This window comes from Eucalyptus grandis, chromosome 2, assembly GCF_016545825.1.
Source record: "Eucalyptus grandis isolate ANBG69807.140 chromosome 2, ASM1654582v1, whole genome shotgun sequence".
NCBI lineage: Eukaryota > Viridiplantae > Streptophyta > Magnoliopsida > Myrtales > Myrtaceae > Eucalyptus > Eucalyptus grandis.
The window spans coordinates 33,890,418-33,910,279 of NC_052613.1; the positions used below are offsets into that span (position 1 = coordinate 33,890,418).

Consider the following 19,862-nt stretch of genomic DNA (forward strand, 5'->3'; position numbering starts at 1 on the left):
AAATCTAGCAAGGGCGAGCTTTGCTGCCCAGTGCAAGCAGTACTCGCAACCTTTGGAGAGGAGCTTGAGCCTCGCTAGTGGCCGTGAGGCTTGCCGAGGTTGGCGAGGTCGAGATCGCTAAGGTCCGGTGACCGACTGGAGGACAGAGGAGGAGAAAGGAAAAAAAGAAAAAGAAAAGGTAAACAAAAAATAAAATAAAATAAAATAAAATCTAAAAGATATCAAAATATTATTAAAAGTTGTTAACGTTAGAATCGATCTTGCCATGTCAATTGATTGGCACCCAATCAACAAAATCCAACTAAAATTAACCGGAAATAACTGAATTAGCATCAAGTGAAAAACGTTTGGCACCAATAAAATGTTTAAGACTAAATTTGATACAAATATAAAAGGTTTAGGATTTTTTTGGCACTTTTCCCAATTATTGTCATGTATGGTCAATGACGACCATATGACGACCATTGCAATGCATAAGAAAAATGCACTCCCACTTTTCTAAAGCCACTCTCTTTTCCCCTACTACTTTGTCTTATGATAAAATTAATTGTGAACGTGAAGCACGAAAGCATGGGTCATCAAGGTCTTTTGATGTTTTAAACGTGATGATGATCTGATTCTTGCTTTTCATATTAGTCTAAGTCCAGCACAATTGAGTCCACAAGACAATCATTGCGGATTAATCAAACCTAATAGTGATTAAAAATATTAGATATGCATTTGTATTACTTGCAATGATTAGTCAATAAAAATATTTTATTATCAATAATTATTTTTATATATAAATATTTTTATAAACGATGAAAATAATTTCCGTTCATCTATCTTTATAAGGGATACAAGTAATTATTTTCGATTTTTTTTTCAAATTATTTATTCTACGCAAAATAAATGGAGGCAAGTCACACATGAATTTTGTGTATCTTAAAGGTAAAAGTCACGAGTCTTATTAGTTAACATTAACAAATCCCATCATGACAATCGATTATTGCAGCACAAGGTATGATCCGTTGATATGGATAAGAATGACACGGAAGAGCGTCGAAATGAAATGAAAAGCAGACCTACGACCATCCGAGCGCACGTAATAATGCACTCTCTCTCTCTCTCTCCTTTTCTAAAGCCATTTTTTTTGGGGGAGTAAATTTCTAAAGCCACTTTAATGTCGGCTTACAAAGTTGGTCGTACGATAAAAGAAAGTGCATGGGACCATATTTTCGCAGTGAAAAACCGGATGTCCTCAAGTGGAAAACGAGAGCGGGGGCCACCAAAGAGCCGCCCCTCGGATTCCGCCACGTCCAGCACAATTGACTTCACTAGTCAATCAATACGCAGCAGTCGCTCAAGCCAATGGAACACCTTCTCACTGATTGATCTATAATACCAAAGATTCAGAACACCAATAGAACACCGATACCCCTATCCGCGAAGGAATTCAGAAATCCTATCAGAAGATTTATTGGCTTTAAAACATGCAATTTCTTCTGTCTGTAATTCATGAGTATGCTACACAATTTATTGTTACGGCCAAAAAACTTTCTGCTCATTGATGGCAAGAGCCAACTTCAATTCGGAAAATATTTTGATATTGTTTTGATCCAAATAGAGAACTCCTTTAAACCGACTCGGATTAGGAAACCAACTCTAACTTGAAAAGCACTTCAATAATTATCGTCTTCAAATGTCAAACAGAGATAGCATCACGAGCCGTGGAATTAGATTTAACAAAGGCATAAGTTGATTAATCCGTCTTTATTCTTAAAGAGCCATGTCACAAACAATTTATGTTTGGAAAAATTACAAAAAAAGGTCCTAAATATATTATACTTGTACTAACTCGGTCATAAATCTTTTGATCGTACCAATTAGTTCGAAACCTTTTAACAATTTATCAATTTAGTTATTCCGATCAATTTTTGTTTGGAAATTATTAATGTAGATGCTGGATGTCCTATATGACATGATCGACGCAGTCATAGACAATTTGTTTTTCAAAAATTGAATTTTTAAATAATTATTTTATTTTATTTTTTCCTTCTTTTCTTTCTTTCTCCACCCTTAGGTGGAGATGGCCGACCTTGCTAGCCTCAAGCAAGGTTGGTGCTGGTAAGATCTTGGCGAGGTTGAGCATGCACAAGACTGGCAAGCTCAAACCTCGCCGGCCTTGGATAAGGGTCAAGCTAGCTAGATCCTCCACAAGGTCGAGCTGGCCTAAGGCCAATAAGGCTTGCTCACCCGAAGTCGACAAGATTGAGCCTCATCCAATCTTGACAAGGCTCGAGCTCACCATATATTGGTGAGGTTGAGCTCGCCTAAGGCCAATGAGGATTGACCTCGTTGGCCCTCTCTTGTGGCCGATCATCAAGCTCGGCCCTATCCTGTGGCTAATCGCTCTTCATCTTAAAATGTTTAAGATTAAATTAGTATAACTAAAAGGTTTAGGACCTCATTAGCATAAATGTGATAGGTTTGTGATTTTTTTGATAATTTCCCTATCCATGATTGGCTTAAAAAAGAAATTCTCATCCTCACAGCCTAATTACAAACATATCTATTTGAAGAGAAAAACAATTTTAACCTTCAAGATGTTGTTTTTTTAAAAATCATACGATTCCTACATTTTTTTTTTTTTTGGTATATAATCATTCAGGATTCCTACATTTTGATTTTTGCTAAAATAAGAAAATTTTAGAACACATTTTATATATGAATATATTATATAGGGGATATTCCTTCCAGCTCTTTCACTGACTTTTCCAGCTCTCACCCCTCCTCACTAAACCCATCCGTCCAAAACTTCCCCAAAAATATTTGAAAACAATTTTCATTCCACTTCCTTCCCCAATAGAGGAATTAGGAACCCCGAGCAGCATCGTGCGCATCGAACTCGCGGGCCTCCAATGTTGGTATCGAGCAGGCGGGCTGCCGTCGGCTGCTCCTGTTCCTGCAGCAGCGTCTCCAGGAACTCGCCCTGCGTCCCACAGGAAAGCCCCCCACCTCGCTCGAATGACTCCACCTCTCCTCCATTGGCACCACAGCCGGCCACTGTGGTGCCTCCCCCGGGTTACGCCCCCTTGTCGAACTCCCCCACCTCTCCACCTCTCCCTTCACCTACGCCCCTGCCAGCGTTTCCGAATGGAGGGTTGCCGCCGTGGAAGCTGGCGCTGATAGCGGGGACAGGGATTGGCGGGCTGATTGTGCTGATTGGCGTATGCACTTTTGTGATTTTTCATCGGAGGAAGAGGAGGAGGCTTGAGTTGGGGAGTTACCCTCCACATGGGCCTAAAGGTGAGATTTTTATGCTCGAATGCGAGCTTTTGAAGTTCGTAATTTCTTCGTAATTTTATTGTGCGAAGTTCCGAAGGTCGGACTACTCCTGGACCATTCTCAACAACGAATAGGGTTCGGTAAAACCTTCTTTGGTACCATTTCAGGCAGGGCATTAGGTCTTTCACAGAGGACATTCACATACGAAGAACTAAAAATAGCAACAGATGGTTTTTCCAATCTCAACCTACTTGGTGAAGGTGGTTTTGGCTATGTTCATAAAGGAGTGCTTTCGAGTGGGAAAGTAGTTGCAATCAAGCAATTAAAAACCGGAAGCAGACAAGGGGAGAGGGAATTTCAAGCAGAAGTCGAGATTATCAGCCGCATCCATCATAGACATCTTGTTTCGCTTGTTGGTTATTGCATTTCTGGTGCTCATAGGATTCTGGTATATGAGTTTGTTCCAAATAGTACGTTGGAATTTCATTTGCACGGTGAGTATGACTTTACAGAAATACATGCACGTCCTTCATTCGATGCTTCCCCCTCTCCACCCCCTCCAAGTCCAAGCTCAAACTTGAACTTTTGCCGGTATGTACGGGTTCTAGCTACCATACAACTGTGATATTCTATAATCAATGCCTTTTTTTAAGTGTTGTTGGCTAGGATGCATTGACACTCTCCCAAAGCCTCCGTGTCGTGTCTGACACGCAGTTAATAGGTGTCAAAAGATCCGACATGTGGTCACCTCTCCCAACATGCGAGTTTAGAATTTCGACACGCGATTTGATACATATGGGTCAATTTTAAAAATTTTCAATAAATGAGGGGTAAAAATGTAAATATATAAAATAATAAAAAATCATAAATGGGGAAAGAAAAAAAAATGGTCTTCTTTTCTCTTATGACTCTTACTTCTGATGACTCATGATTTTTAATGTAAATTCCTTCTAGGCTCTTTTTTTAATTGATTTATTTGTGAATAATCATAAAAAAAATGATAATTTATCGTATATATTTAATATACAACGTGTTAGAATTCTTTATTTTTTATAAATGATATGTCAGCGTATCATGTCGTATGTCACTTGTTGATATCAGTCCTACTTAGGCTGCTGAAATAGTCAACTCATTTATATGCTCCCTCCGTTTTGAAAAAATTAGATTTATATATTAGAGCTGTTTATTTGGAAATACGTTGGGATTTTGTTGATTTTCATTTTTCACTTAATCAAATTTTGATCACTGTTTCCAAATGTCGTTGTCGGTGACAATGACAGCTAGCTAGCTTTTCGAAGTATGTGACAAAAGTCCACTAAAGAGTAGGAAAAAGGAGAAAAATGTTAGGTGATTTTGGTAGAATCCCATAAAAGTCAACTAACTTGATCTCCACTGCAGTATGCACGTATAGGCAACAAAGGATGCATAGTTAATTTTGGAGCTCGAAAGCTGAGAACATTGTAATCATTGGAACGGGCAAATGTCATTGCAGGAAATGATCGCCCAACTATGGCTTGGCCCACAAGGATGAAGATTGCTTTAGGTTCTGCAAGGGGGTTGGCATACCTGCATGAGGAATGTAAGTATGCTCTTTCAGACCTTACTCTTATGATAAATTTCACGGTTCATCTTTATAATATTCAACTCTTAGGTAATCCCAAAATCATTCACCGTGACATCAAGGCTGCTAATATTCTTCTTGAATCCAATTTTGAGGCAAAGGTATGATGTGCAACTCTTGGATCATTATATGATGATATCGGTCATCTAGGTTGTTTATGGAATTCACTACCACATTATTTAGTTAGCTCCTTAAGCTGGTGATTTACTTCATATCTTGAAAAACTTTGTATCCCTCCAATGTCCTCTTATAAGCCGAAGCTAAGAGAAATGGAAAAAGTTCTATGGGCTGCAAAAGTTGTTTTCTTGATGAAATTATTTGGAGAACTAAAATAATAGGCTTTTCATCATGAAACTATTTTTGGAGTTATGGTGAACTTTTATTGCATAATCCAATATTGTAGTGTGAAGCTATTTGAATGTGAATTTAAAATCTCACATTCTAATTTCAGGTTGCAGATTTTGGACTCGCAAAGTTTGCTTCTGATACAGATACTCATGTATCCACTCGAGTGATGGGAACTTTTGGGTAAGACCATTTCTCTTGCATGTGGTTTGTCTAAATTGGTACTGACTGTTGTAAAACAAATCAAGTGATTTGAACATAATAATAAACATAACATAAAAATAAATAGGATACTGACTTTACGAGGTTGGGTTAACATAGAAATAAATAGAATATTGACTTTATGAGGTTGGGTTTGGTTTGATCGGCGAGACCTACACTCTATAGAGAGACTAGCATAGAATTTCACTATAAAACAAGTGATATAATGGTAATTACAAATATACTTGAGTCACTCAAACACCCTCTAGAAAACAATCTCTCATAATTCCTCATGAAACAATTTTTCAATCTCACAAAATAATCATAAATGTTACCATAAGATTTATTGGCTTCATGGCACTTGCAATTTTTTCAGGATGTAATTCACAAGCACGCTACATAATTGATTTTTATGGCCTAAAGTTCCTCTGCTCATTCTAGTGTGCTAAAGCTAAAACCCACCTTATATATGTATATATGAATCCAAACTAGAAAACCCCTTTTGGCCAACTAAAAATAGGAAATCTACTCAGACTAAGAAATTTACTTAAATTTGGAAACTAACTTGGATCAAATTTTCTTTACAGGGACTAAAGTACAACCCAAGTGCCAAAACTTGGCACGGGGACACTTAAGTGCCAAAAGTTTCAAAAGGTACACTTAAGTGTCAAAATCAGAACAAAATGGATCGCTTAAGTGACAATCCGGCCAAAATCCTGTCAAATTGCTGACGTGGCAATTTTCTAACGAGGTGAGTGCAAAACAGATCGTTTTGCACGCTGACGTGGCTAAAAAATACAAAAATGTCGTTTTGTCTCGATGTGGTAAATAATTAATATAGAAATTAATTAAATTAAATTAAAACTAAAATTTATTTAAAATATTTTTAAAAATAAAAAACTTTAAAATAAAATATAAAAATAAAAAGGGGAGAGGCCGAAGGGAGGCGGTTGAGGGCTGAGCCTTCACCGTCGCCGCCTTCCCACCACCGCCGAGAAGGGCCGGTGATGGCGAGGGCTCAACCCTCAACCGCCTCCCTTCGCCCCCCCTTTTTAAAGTTTTTTTTAATTTTTAGTTTTTTAATTCTTTAAAATATTTTAAATAAATTTAGTTTTAAATTTAATTTAATTCTTATATTAATTATTTACCACGTAGAGACAAAATGACGTCATTTTTGCATTTTTTTTTAGCCACGTTAGCATGCAAAATGACGCCGTTTTGCACTCACCTCACCGGAAAATTACCTCGTCAGCAATTTGGTCGGATTTTAGCCGGATTAGCACTTTAATAATCTGTTTTACTTCGATTTTGGCACTTAAGTATATCTTTTGAAACTTTTAACACTTAAGTGTCCCTCTATGCCTAGTTTTGGTACTTGGGTTGTACTTTAGTCCTTTACGGGATTAAATTTGTAACTTATTCTCAACAATCTTCACTTTTGCTCGAGGTTTGAGCCAAATCACAATCACTTTGATGAAAACTGATCATTGCTACTCTCCCACAACCCCTCTTGGGCTCACCCATCACAAGAATATTTTGAGGCCAAGCCACGCTTGAACTTCATCATAACAGTGGACCTTATCAAGACACCAATTCTATCTGCTAGGGGTGAGCAAAAGAACCAAAATGAATCGAGAACTAGATCGAACCAATCAATTTTGGGAGGTTCTTAGTTCCTAAAATTTGAAACCGGTGAATATTAGTCCGATTCTCGATTCTAGGTGTGGACACACCCACCTGGACCGCCTGGATCGAGTTGATTTTTTGAAATTATTATTATTCCAGATTTCCAAAACCCAATTTACGTTCCTTTCTCACTCAAACTCAATCACACATGCTCATTGCTCACGCTTCTCACTCTCACTTCTCTCAATCTTAGCCACACAGCCCTCACTCCTCCCTTGTGGCTCGACGCCTCTCAGACTTGGTTCTTGATCATCATTACAATTTTGTTTGTGGAGTTGATTACCTTGTTTAAACTTGTGTAGTAGTTTAGACTATGTAACAATGCTTGAAGTCTTGTAGGAAGAGAGAGAGAGAGAGAGAGAGAGAGAGAGAGAGAGAGAGAGAGATGGCCAATTTCCAGACCCACCTGAGAGCCCCACCCGGGAGCCTGATCAAATGGATCGAGCGGATTGGTCTGGTACCTAGGTGGGTCCAGGACCAAGTGGGCCAGTTCACAATTCCATAATCTGCCTTGGAACTAATCGCCCCTATTATCTGCATCTTTAAACACTTTATAAGAATTTTCTGACACAATCTCCTCAACCACAAATAAAGCAAAACCATAGTGGTAATTACATATGTTAAGAGATCGAATATGCACCTTGTTAAATTCAATAACTATACTAATGATTACCTCCACAAGCTCCACTTCGTGACAAACAGAATTTGTGTTAATTACGGCACATATACTTGCTACCTCAAGAGTTTTGGTAATTCCATCTTGAGCTGAACACCATCTAAATCCGTATAAATTCGGCCACAATTATCCCTACCTAACAATATTGGATTCTCATCAAATATAATTTATCCATCAATAATAAGTGAATTTAATTTTAGATACCACATACTGATAGACCTATTCACCTTATGCATGGCCTAGGAATATGTAGTTTCTTGTCATGCTATCGATCTTATCGTCATTCACTCAAACACAACATACCAAATATTATAAGAACAAAATAATCGATAATATTGCTTGTCCACACTTTTTAGTGAGTCTGGAATTAAATGATAGTTAATGGAGATCTATTCATTCAGTAGCTCGTCGTATTAAATGCATATGTTAGGAATTTCCTAGTCATACCAACACTAAAGTGTATTTTATGGGATGTCTCTAGTAGTGTTCTCCTCAATAACTTTGCAACATGTTGTTGTTCACTTACACCAATGCGGTATCTCATTGTGCCTTCATTCATGCATAATTTGTTTAACTACTCTAAGCAAAACTCTATGCTAATATCAATCTACATATACTTGGTCATCATACTAGCCTTTGTTTTGCTCAAAGGTCTCAATTATATGATCTTGACAACAATATCCAACTTGCGCCTTAGCACAAACACCCAAATCTTCCATGAGTAGTCATCCACAATTGTTAGCATCAATAGATACTCTTCCTCAAAGGAAACAATGACAGCTTGCACATATTTAAGTGAATGAACTCTACAATCTCTATGGTTTCTCTGCAGTCATACAGAATTGCACTTTCCATCATTTGCCTAAGCCATAGAACCTCCATACATTTAGTTCTTTAGCAACACAACACAACCACACATCAAATTCCTCTTACTCAAAAGTTTCAGGACTCTCTCATCAATGTTCCTTATACGTACATGCAACTAATCTTGAACCAAATGTCCATGGAAAATATTTGATACTATCTCCCCTTGATCTTATACAGGCAAGAGTGCTCCATTCATTTTGTCATAATCATGGCACCTCAAACAACCATCAAAACTCTATTATTGAAATACATCGATAACTAGCTTAATGTAAGGCACGCAAGAAATTAGCTTCGACTTCAATTCTTGAACGTATCTCACTCTAGTGAATTCTTATTCTAGCGACATCAACACTCACAACATTGCAGTCGGCATTACTCCTTAACATCATTTCACCACTATTGATGCATTAATAACTAGTACATCAATTCATGTTTGATTTAGCATGAAATAAGCAACTAAAATCCATAATCTATCCATCAAATGATAAATCCTCAGTGAGCACAACATAACCAGTACTATTTGAATTACTATAAGCTATTGTAGCAGTATTATCAATAGACTAAACTCTAATTCTTTTACCCTTCTCATTCTTTGGCTTAAGGTAATCCCTTTCGAGATGCACTCTCTTGTCATAATTCCAACAAACAATACCACAATTCTAGATTGATTTCATCTATTTAAGTTCACATTATTCTTGCTTGCACGAATATCACTTCTTCCTCTACCTTGACTTACTATACAAGTGGGCAACGGTTTGCCTGATTCTCTTTTATGGATGTATTCATTTAGATTCAAATTGTAGACCTCATCCAACATTAAGTTTCTTGACCCAGATGAATTATTAATTGCAATGATAATAGTATTCTAACTATCGGGCCGTGAGGATAATAGAATCAAAACATGTACCTCGTCATCAAAGTTAATTTCAAACGAACTTAGTTGACTAGCAATCACATGCTTCACAATCGACACACATTTGCCTATTTTTAAATAGAATAAACATCCCACCAAGTTGATCTTACTGATCAGAAAGGACTTCCATAAATGTTTGACATGGCATAATCAATTTTGCAGTGGTCTTCTCTTTCGCCATATTAAAAACGACATTATGGGTCCATGTTAGCCGCATAAGTACTAATGCTTGTCTATCCAACAAATCCAAATTTATCTACTTCATCTTCTCGTAATGGAATAAGTGCAAATTCCTTTGATATAAGTAATACTCAACTACATTTTCTAGAAAACGAAACCATTCCTATCAAATCTATTGATTCTTACTTTTTCTTTTTCTATCGCCATCTAATCTCTTCAACTCATTTAGACTTAGCTCTAATATTAATTGTTGCGAGATACATACGATCAAACACAATAATAAAGACAAAAATGAAATAAACCAGATACAAAAATTTACATAGGTTTGATTGGTGAGACCTACTAAAATAGAAGGGTAACATAACATTCCAGTATAGATCAAGCAATACAGTAGAGATTATAGCCATACTAGAGTCACTCAAACAGTCCTAGTGCTTTCCAATTCCCAATTATACCCCATAGTTCATACAGCATTTAGTCATCACAATTTATTGTGAAACAATATCTCAATCTCACAAAAAAAATTGCAAATCAGACAAACAAGATTCATTGGTTTCACTATACTTGCATTTTACTCATAATGTAATTCATGAGCATGCCACACAATTCATTGTTGTGGCCAAAAGCTCCTCTACCCACTCTAGTGAGATAAAACCAAAACCCACCTCTTTTATACTCATATATATCCAAAGGAAATCCCCTTCGGCCGACTAAAATTATAAAACTCACTGAGACTGGAAAATTTACATATCTGTTTTGCTCAGATTTCCTTTATGGGTTCAAATTCAGGAAATATTCTCCACCCCAATTATGGTTGAGTTTATTTAATTCCTTTCTAAGCATATGTTAGTTTTTAAATCTTTTGTTGATGTAAGTCTACCTAATGCACAGTTACCTCGCTCCAGAGTATGCCTCCAGCGGGAATCTCACTGAGAAATCAGATGTCTTTTCTTTTGGTGTTGTGCTTCTGGAGTTGATTACCGGGCGTCGTCCGCTTGACAGAACTCAGCCCTTTGATGAGGATAGCATGGTTGATTGGGTTAGTGGTCTATTAGTAAAATATTTACTTGTGGCCTATCATTGTTAGTGATCTTATCCAATTGGAAAAAGAACTGATTTTAGGACTTTGAGCATCTATGCATCTTCCCTCTTCATGTTATTTATCCTTTCCCTCCATGCTTTCTTTCTCCACCTTGAATGCCGTCATAGAATTGACTCTTCTAATAAAATTTTAGGCAAGGCCTTTGCTTACACAAGCATTAGAAGATGGCAATTTTGATGCCATTGTTGATCCAAAACTGAACAAGGACTATGTAAATGAGGAAATAACTCGGGTGATTGCTTGTGCTGCTGCTTGCATTCGTCATTCTGCACGACACCGTCCAGCAATGACACAGGTACATTGCCTAGTTGAAAATACTTTGTTTCAATATGAGAACGGATGCTTCTTTTTTCCCCCTTGTTATAGACACAGCTCTATGCTCTATCCAGCGGTTTTGCTCCTCCTACGAATGAAAAATCATGGCTTATCACTTCATTTGAGCCAGAAAAAAGGAAAAAGAAAAACATTATTTTTAGTGTCTTAGTTTGCTACAACTCACTTTCCGACGTGAACAATCAATGCAAATTGTTCTACAAGTGTCGAATTATATATGCGCTTCGTGTCATCAGGTAGTTCGAGCATTGGAAGGAAACTTTTCTCTGAGTGATTTCAATGAAGGAATTATGCCAGGACATGGCAGGGTATATAACCGTTGTCTAAACTCAGATTATGACCCCAGCCGTGACCAAGAAGATTCAAAGAATTTCAGGATGATGGCCCTAGAAAGCCACGAACAAGCCACCAGCGAGTTCAGCGGCCAAAACAGTGACGATGGCCTTCAACCATCCAGCTCAAGCAGTAAGAGTCAACGAATTACCCAAGAGACGGATTTGGAGCACCAGGGGTCAACAAACTACCCAAGAGATGGATTTGAGGGATATGGCAGAGGATGATCGTCACGCTAGTGGAGGCTCTTAATATTAACACAAATTGAGAGGACATACCCTACTTCCACGGTTCCATGTGCTTTGACCCGTGGCCACGTGTTACCACTTGTTATTTGTATAAAGAAATGGATTAGATCCAGGAAAGGCAAAAAGCTCATCAGATTTCGTTATGTCTCTGTTGATTTGAGTAGTATAATTTGAGGTATTCCAATAACAGTCATTGCTGGTCCGGTAATGTGCAAGATTGAGACTACAAAAAACTCAAAGCAGGAGGGATCTTTCTTGTGATCTTATGGGAATAGTGGGTTGCTGCAATTTTTGGTTGGAAGGTTGGGGAGCCATGGTCGTTCTTCATAATGCTCAGAAGAGTTTCTCTCATAATCTTTTCTAGGCGCAGTTAGCGTGTATGATTGAAATCATCCTGTACTCTTTCCATTACTTCGCTGAAGAATGAATCTACACATTCCGTAATAGAAAAATCCCTAATTATTAATTATGAAGTCCTCTAGAAAATTTTCCTTTGTTAGAGATATTTTGATAATTATATCGATTATCCATTTTTCTCAAGAATGTACGTGTATTGCACATATGCCTCCCTTTGATTGTCCTTATCTTGATTGATATATTACTTTTGAATAATTGTTTAAAAAAGCCTATAAATGCTCATGTGTACCTCATTAATATATACATCGAAATATATAAAAATTTCACAATTCTCTTTTTCCGCTTTATTATTCTCAACTTGATATCAAAGCCACTGTTACCGAGGAAACCATTTGAGCAATGGGTGTACATCACACTTGATGCATTTGAGCACCTAATGCACACCCATAGCAAAATAAATCCATCCTGTCATGTAGCAAAATAAATCCATCCCAACGCTCACTAGTGCTCACTTCATGTGCACAAGTCTCATATAAGGAAGCACTTAAATAGAGATCATTCCACAATAAGCAGTCGTCTTTTGAGGCTCATCGGCCAGCTGCATCAGCCAATCAAGCCTTTTTCACAGAGGTGGCTTTCTTTCGGTGCTAGACGCTCAAATTGCTTCTCTTGATAACTATTTTACCAAGTCAGTCATATAGGTCATTTGATGCCACAATGCCGGTCATACAGGTCATGTTGCTTACTATTTTGCATGCTAGCCGCATCAATTGCTTGCTATTTCCTCTCCTATTCTCGACCTTTCGTGCGTCGTTTTAAAAATCAACACAACCAATGAACTCATTGCCTTCAAACCAGCTAGATTTGGAAATTTCACCACAAACAACTATCCAGCACTGCCTCATCGGCGATAGCGGGTGATGCGCGCCCGTCCATCTCGCTTCTGCTTCATTTGATTTTGCAGACTTCTGTGCGATCATTTTGCTCTGATTGACCTTTTCTGGTCTTCTCTAATTTATTTATTTTCAGGGTTGGGACCTCTCTGATGAATCAGTGTCTTTCTGGAACCTAGATCTCCTTTTTCGCTCGTTTCTTTTCTTCGTTTTGGTCGATTGGATCGATTAGGTATTTTGACATTGCGGACTGCTGATTGCGCTCTAGATATGTGAATCGCGTTTAAGGCGACGATCGGAGCTGATTTATTGACAAAGGAAGTTCGGTTTGAGGACAGGTTGTTTACATTGCAGGTGAGCACAAAAAATAAAAATAAAAAGGAGCTAATTTTTCGCATGGCTCCTAGATTCTTTTCTGTGTAAATACTAAATTTGTATCATTTAAGGATGGATTTTGTATTGCTGCTGTCTTGCTTATTGGTTTCTGCGAATTTAATTCCCCTTGTTTTATTAAAACGATGCGGATTAGCTCATGACACCCTTCGGCTTTCCTGTTCTAACAAATTTCTCATGACCGACGGACTGCATAAATCTCTTTATCCCTTCTTCTTCTTTTTCTTTTCTTTTTTAACAAAATGAACAGACTTGATGACCGACGCTCCCCCGTTACACGTTAGAAAATCTGATTTTTCATGACGTCCGACACACTTTATCCTATCGTCCGACAGGGTTTTTTTTTTTTTTTTTTAAAGTGGGTTTAGAAAAAGTGCGTGCATGACACTATGTATGCATAGGGAACAAAGGATGCATAGTTATTTTAGAGCCCGAAAGCTAAGAACATTATAATCATTGGAACTGGCAGATGTTATTGCAGGAAAGGATCACCCAACTTTGACTTGGCCCACAAGGATGAAGATTGCTTTAGGGTCTGCAAAGGGGTTGGCATATCTACATGAGGAATGTAAGTATGCTCTTTTAAACCTTATTTTCATGATAAGTTTTGTGGTTCATCTTTATTGGATTCAATTCTCAGGTAATCCCAAAATCATTCACCGTGACATCAAGGCTGCTAATATTCTTCTTGAATCCAATTTTGAGGCAAAGGTATGATATGCAACTATTTAATCATTACACGATAATAGCAATCATCTAGGTTATTTATGGAATTCACTACCATATTATTCATTTATAACTCCTTAAGCTAGTGATTTACTTCATATCTTGAAAAGCTTCGCATCCCTCCAATGTCCTCTTATAAGCCAAAGCTAAGCGAAATGGCAAAAGATCTTTGGGCTACAAAATTTGTTTTCGTGATGAAATCATTTGGAAAACTAAATAAGAGAATTTTCGTCGTGAAACTATTTTTGGAGTTATGATGAACTTTTAATACGTAATTTAATATGGTGGTGTGAAGCTATTGGGATGTGAATTTAGAAGTTGACACTCTAATTCCAGGTTGCAGATTTTGGACTTGCAAAGTTTGCTTCTGATACAGATACTCATATATCCACTCGAATAGTGGGAACTTTTGGGTAAGACCATTTCTCTTACATATGGTTTGTCTAAAATTGGTACTATTTGTTGTCCCAAAAAAAAAAAAAAAAAACGATTTGAACATAATATTAAATATAACATAGAAATAAATAGGATATTGACTTTACATGGTTGGATTCGATTTGGTCGGCGACACCTACACTCCATGGGGAGACTAGCAAAGAATCTCACTATAAAATAAGCGATAAAATTACTTTAGTCACTCAAAACCCCCCAAAAAACAATTTCTCATAATTCCCTGAGAAAGAGTTTTGCAATCTAACAAAAGAATCATAAATCTTATCATAAGATTTATTGGCTTCATGGCATTTGCGATTTCTTTAGGACGTAATTTACAAGCACACCACATAATTGATTATTATGGCCTAAAGTTCCTCTACTCAATCTAGTTCGTGCATATATGAATCCAAACTAGAAAACCCCTTTTAGCCAACTAAAACTAGGAAATCTACTCAAGCTCGAAAATCACTCAAGCTAAGAGACCTACTTAAATTAGAAACTTACTTGGATCGAATTTTCTTACAAGCTTAAATTTGTAACTTTTTCTCAACAATCTCCACTTTTGCTTGAGGTTTGAGTCAAATCACAATCACCTTGATGGAAACTAATCACTCCTACTCTCCCATGGCCCTTCATGGGCTCACCCGTCACAAGAATCTTCCAAGTCCAAGTCATTCTTGAACTTCATCATAATAGTGGACCTTATCAATACACCAACTTTATCTATAAAGGATGAGCAAAAAAATCAGATTGAATCAAGAGGACTAAGCTGGTCAGTTTTGGGAGGTTCTTGGTTCCTAAAATTTGGAACCAGTGAATATCGATTATATTCTCAATTCTAGGTGTGGACACACCCACCCGGACCACCTGGATCAGACTAATTTTTTTAATTCTTATTATTACAAATTTCCAAAACCCAATTCACAATCTTTTCCCACTTAGACTCAATCACGCACACTTGTCGCTCACACCTCTCCCTCTCACTTCTTTTAGTCTCAGTCATGCAACGCTCACACCTCCTCTGTGGCTCGACGCCTCTCAAACTTGGTTCTTGATCATGATTATAACTTTGTTCGTGAAGGAGATCATCATGTTTAGATTTGTAAAGTAGTTTAGACTATGCAATAACACTTGAGGTCTTGTAGGGAATAGGGGGAAAAGGATATATGGCCAATTTCTAGACCTACCCAAGAACCGAATTGAACAAATTGGAATGGTTGGTCTAGTTCTCTGGTGGGTTCGGGATTGGGTGGGCTAGCTCGCAATTCCACAAACTAGGAACTAACCTACCTTGGAACCAATCACCCTTACTATCTGCATCTTTAAACACTTCACAAGAATTTTCCGACACAATAGTATTTTATGAAGAGAAGTATAGCCCAAGTACCAAAACTTGGCACGGAGGGATACTTAAATGCCAAAAGTGAAACAAAATTGATCACTTAAGTGCCAATCTGGCCAAAATGCTAACATGGTGATTTTTAGGCAAAATAAGTGCAAAACGATGTCATTTTGTATGTTGATGTGGTTAGATAATGCAAAAATGACGTCGTTTTAGTGCTAACATAGTAAAAAAATTAATTTAATTTAATTAAGAAATAAATTTATTTAAAAAAATTAAAATACAAATACAAATATTTTTTTTTTTTTTTTAAATGGAGGGGGAAGGAGGCGGTGAGGGTGAGCCTTTACCGTTCGCGGGAAGGGTCAGCGACGGAGGGGAGAGGGTCGGCCAGGGTCACTGGCCCTTGGCCGACCGGTGGTGAGGGCCCATGAGCCCTTGCTCAAGCCCTCCCAGATCCGGTGAGGGTCGGCAGCCCTCACTCAACTGGGCTAAGGGCCATCGCTCGCTAGGGGGTCGCCTCGGCGGGCGATGGCCCTTGGCTCGACCGGGCGAGGGCTCCGGGCCCTCACCGCGCCCGAGGTCACCGGCCCTGGCTGGGCCCAAAGAACCCCAACCAACGCTCCCCCACCCTAGTCGACCCTTCCTGGCAACGGCGAGGAGGCAGCGAGGGGCCGCGAGCCCTTACCAAATATGGCCATCGATCGGCCAAGGGCCAGTGACACCAGCCGACCCCTCCCCCTTCATTGCCGGCCCTTCCCAAAGAAAGACGAGAGCTCGGCCCTCGCCGCCCCTCCCCCTCCTTATTTAATTTTTTTAAATTTAAATTAAATTAAATTAAATTAAATTTTATATTAATTATTTACCACATCAAAGATAAAAAACGACGTCATTTTACATTTTTAGCTATGTCAACGTACAAAAACACCGTTTTGCACTTATTTCGCCGGAAAATCGCCACATCAGCATTTTGGCTGGATTGGCACTTAAATGATCAATTTTGCTCCGATTTTGGCACTTAATTGTCACTTTCTTAACTTTTGACACTTAAGTATTCATCGTGCCAAGTTTTGGCATTCCAAGTGTCTAGCACTAGTATTTTATGGGCTGTCTCTAGCAATATTCTCCTAATTAACTTTGCTTGTTCACTTACATTAATGTTGAATCTCATTGTGCCTTCCTTCATGCATAAATTGTTTAGGGAAAAAGCCACCAAAAACCTTAACTTTGTCTAGTGTAACAAATTTACCCTAGATTTTTTTGGTGATACAAAAAATCTTAAAGTTTACTAATTATGACACATTTACCCCGAACTCCATGGCCGAAGGGCATCTTCATCTCTTTTTTTTTCTAATTTTTTTCTTTTTCTTTCATTTCTCTATTTTTTCCTTTTTCTTTTCTCTTTTTGCCTTTTTTTTTTCTTCTCTCTTCCTTCCGCCATGGTCGGTGGAGAGAAGCCAGACTCAGGCAAAGGCCGCTATTACCGACATCGAGCAGGGTCGCCTTTGCCTGGGTTGATGAGGTTCGACAAGGACAGCCCTCACAACCCAGGTGAGAACAGCCCTTGTCAAATCCGATGAGGGCAACCTTCACTTGTGTTGGGTGAGGGCGGCCCTCACCTAGATCGAATTTTGCAAGGGCCCTCGCCTGAGTCTGGCTTTTCTCCGCCACGGTTAGCAAGAGGAAGAGAGAAGAAGAAAAAAGAAAAGAAAAAAAATTAAAAAAGAAAAAAAAAAGTAAAAGACGAAAATGTTTTATATTTTGGCGTAAATGTATTACATGGATATAAGTTTAAGGTTTTTTGTGTCACGAAAAAAGTTTGGGATAAATATATTATGGTTGGCAAAGTTTGAAGTTTTTTATGTCATAAAAAAAATTGGGGTAAATTTGTCACACCGGCCAAAGTTTGGGATTTTTGGTGGCTTTTTCCCAATTGTTTAACTACTCTAAGCAAAACTCCATGCTATTGTCAATCCACATATATTTAATCGTCGTACCAACCTCCATTTTGCTCAAAGCTCTCAATCGTTTGATCTTGACAACGGTATTCAACTTGCACCTTAGCACAAACACTCCTAGGAGTAGTCATCCACAATTGTTAGCATCAATCGGTACTCTTCCTCGAAGGAAACCATGATAGCTTGCACACATTTAAGTGAATCAACTTTACAATCTTTGTGATTTCTCTATAGTCATACGAAATTGTACTTTCCATCATTTGCCTAAGCCATAGGACCCGCATACATTCAGTTCTTTGGCCACATAACCACACATCAAATTCCTATTACTCAAAACTTTTAGGATTCTCTCTGCAATGTTCCCTAAATGCATATGCAGCTAATCTTGAACCAATGCATCTGATATCTGTGGAGAAATCTAATATTGTCTACCCTTGATCTCAATCAGGCAATAATGCTCTATTCATTTTGTCATTATCATGACACCTCCAACAAACATATAACTAGCTAAATGTAGAGCACGCAAGAAATCAACTTCAGCTTCAATTCTTGGATGTGTCTCACTCTAGTGAATTCTGATTCCAGCGACATCAACACTCACAATACCGTAGTCAACATTATTCCTTAACATCATTTCACCACTATCCATGCACTAATAAGTAGTACATCAATTTATGTTTGATGTAGCATGAAATAAGCAACCAGAATCCATAACCTATCCATCAAATGACAAATCCTCAATGACAAGCATGACATCTAAGTTACTATAAGCTATTGCAACAATATCATTAATAGACTAGACTCTAATTCCTTTACCTTTTTCGTTGTTCAGCTTGAGTCAATCCATTTCAAGGTGTGCTCTCTTACCATGATTCCAACAAACAATACCACAATTCTAGATTGATTTCATCTATTCAAGTTCACATTATTCCTACTTGCACGAATATTAGTTCTTCCTCTACCTTGACTTACTATATGAGTGGGTAAGGGTTCACCCAATTCTCTTTTATGGATGTCTTGGTTTAGAATCAAATTGCAAACCTCATCAAACATTAAGTTTCTTTACCCGAATGAATTATTAATTACAATGACAATAGTATTCTGACTATTGGGTTATGAGGATAATAGAATTAAAGCACATTCCTCGTGACCAAAGTTAATTTCAACTTAATTCAGTTGACTAGCAACCACATGCTTCGCAACCGGCCCATACTTGCCTATTTTTAACTAGAACCAACATCGCACCAAGTTGTTTTTAATGATCACAAAGGACTTCCATAAATGTTTGACATGGCATTAATCAAGTTTGCAATGGTCTTCTCTTTCGCAATATTAAATGCGACATTTTGAGTCCATGTCAGCCAAGTAACTACTAATGCTTGTCTATCCAACAAATCCAACTCAGCTTGCTTCATCTTTGCATAAAGGAATAAGAAAAGATTTCTTTGATATAGGTAATACTCAACTGCATTTTCTAGAAACCGAAACTATTCCCATCAAATCTATTGATTTTTACTTTTCCTTCTTTTGTCACCATCTAATCTCTTTGACTCATTTAGACTTAGCTCTAACATTAACTATTGCAAAAACATATGATCAAACACAATAATAAAGACAATAGTGAAATAAATCAAACATCAAATTTACATGGATTTGATCAATGAGACCTACTCCAATAGAAGGGTAACATAACACTCCACTATAGATCAAGTACAACAACAAATATTATAACCACACTTTAGTCACTCAAACAGTCCTAGTATTTCTGAATTCCCAATTATAACACATAGTTCATACAATGTTTTGTCACAATTCTTACAAAACAATCTCTCAATCTCACAATAATATTTAGAAATCAAACAAACAAGATTTATTGGTTTCACTATACTCACAATTTACTTAGAATGTAATTTCTGAGCATGTTGCACAATTGATTGTTGTGGCCAAAAGCTCATCTACCTTCTCTATTGTTCTAAAACCAATACC

General features: G+C 37.7%; 1 protein-coding gene across 1 annotated transcript; it reads left to right on the plus strand.

The window, feature by feature from the left end:
* The first annotated feature begins 2,753 nt into the window (after positions 1–2,753).
* On the plus strand, positions 2,754–12,238 carry LOC104422940 (proline-rich receptor-like protein kinase PERK15). The gene is given in 9 exon segments (XM_010035399.3): positions 2,754–3,288; positions 3,435–3,761; positions 4,760–4,846; positions 4,919–4,989; positions 5,340–5,416; positions 10,648–10,795; positions 10,992–11,153; positions 11,428–11,697; positions 11,699–12,238. Coding segments are annotated over 9 exon segments (1,608 nt in total). The 5' UTR covers positions 2,754–2,900; the 3' UTR covers positions 11,777–12,238.
* Positions 12,239–19,862: the final 7,624 nt, after the last annotated feature.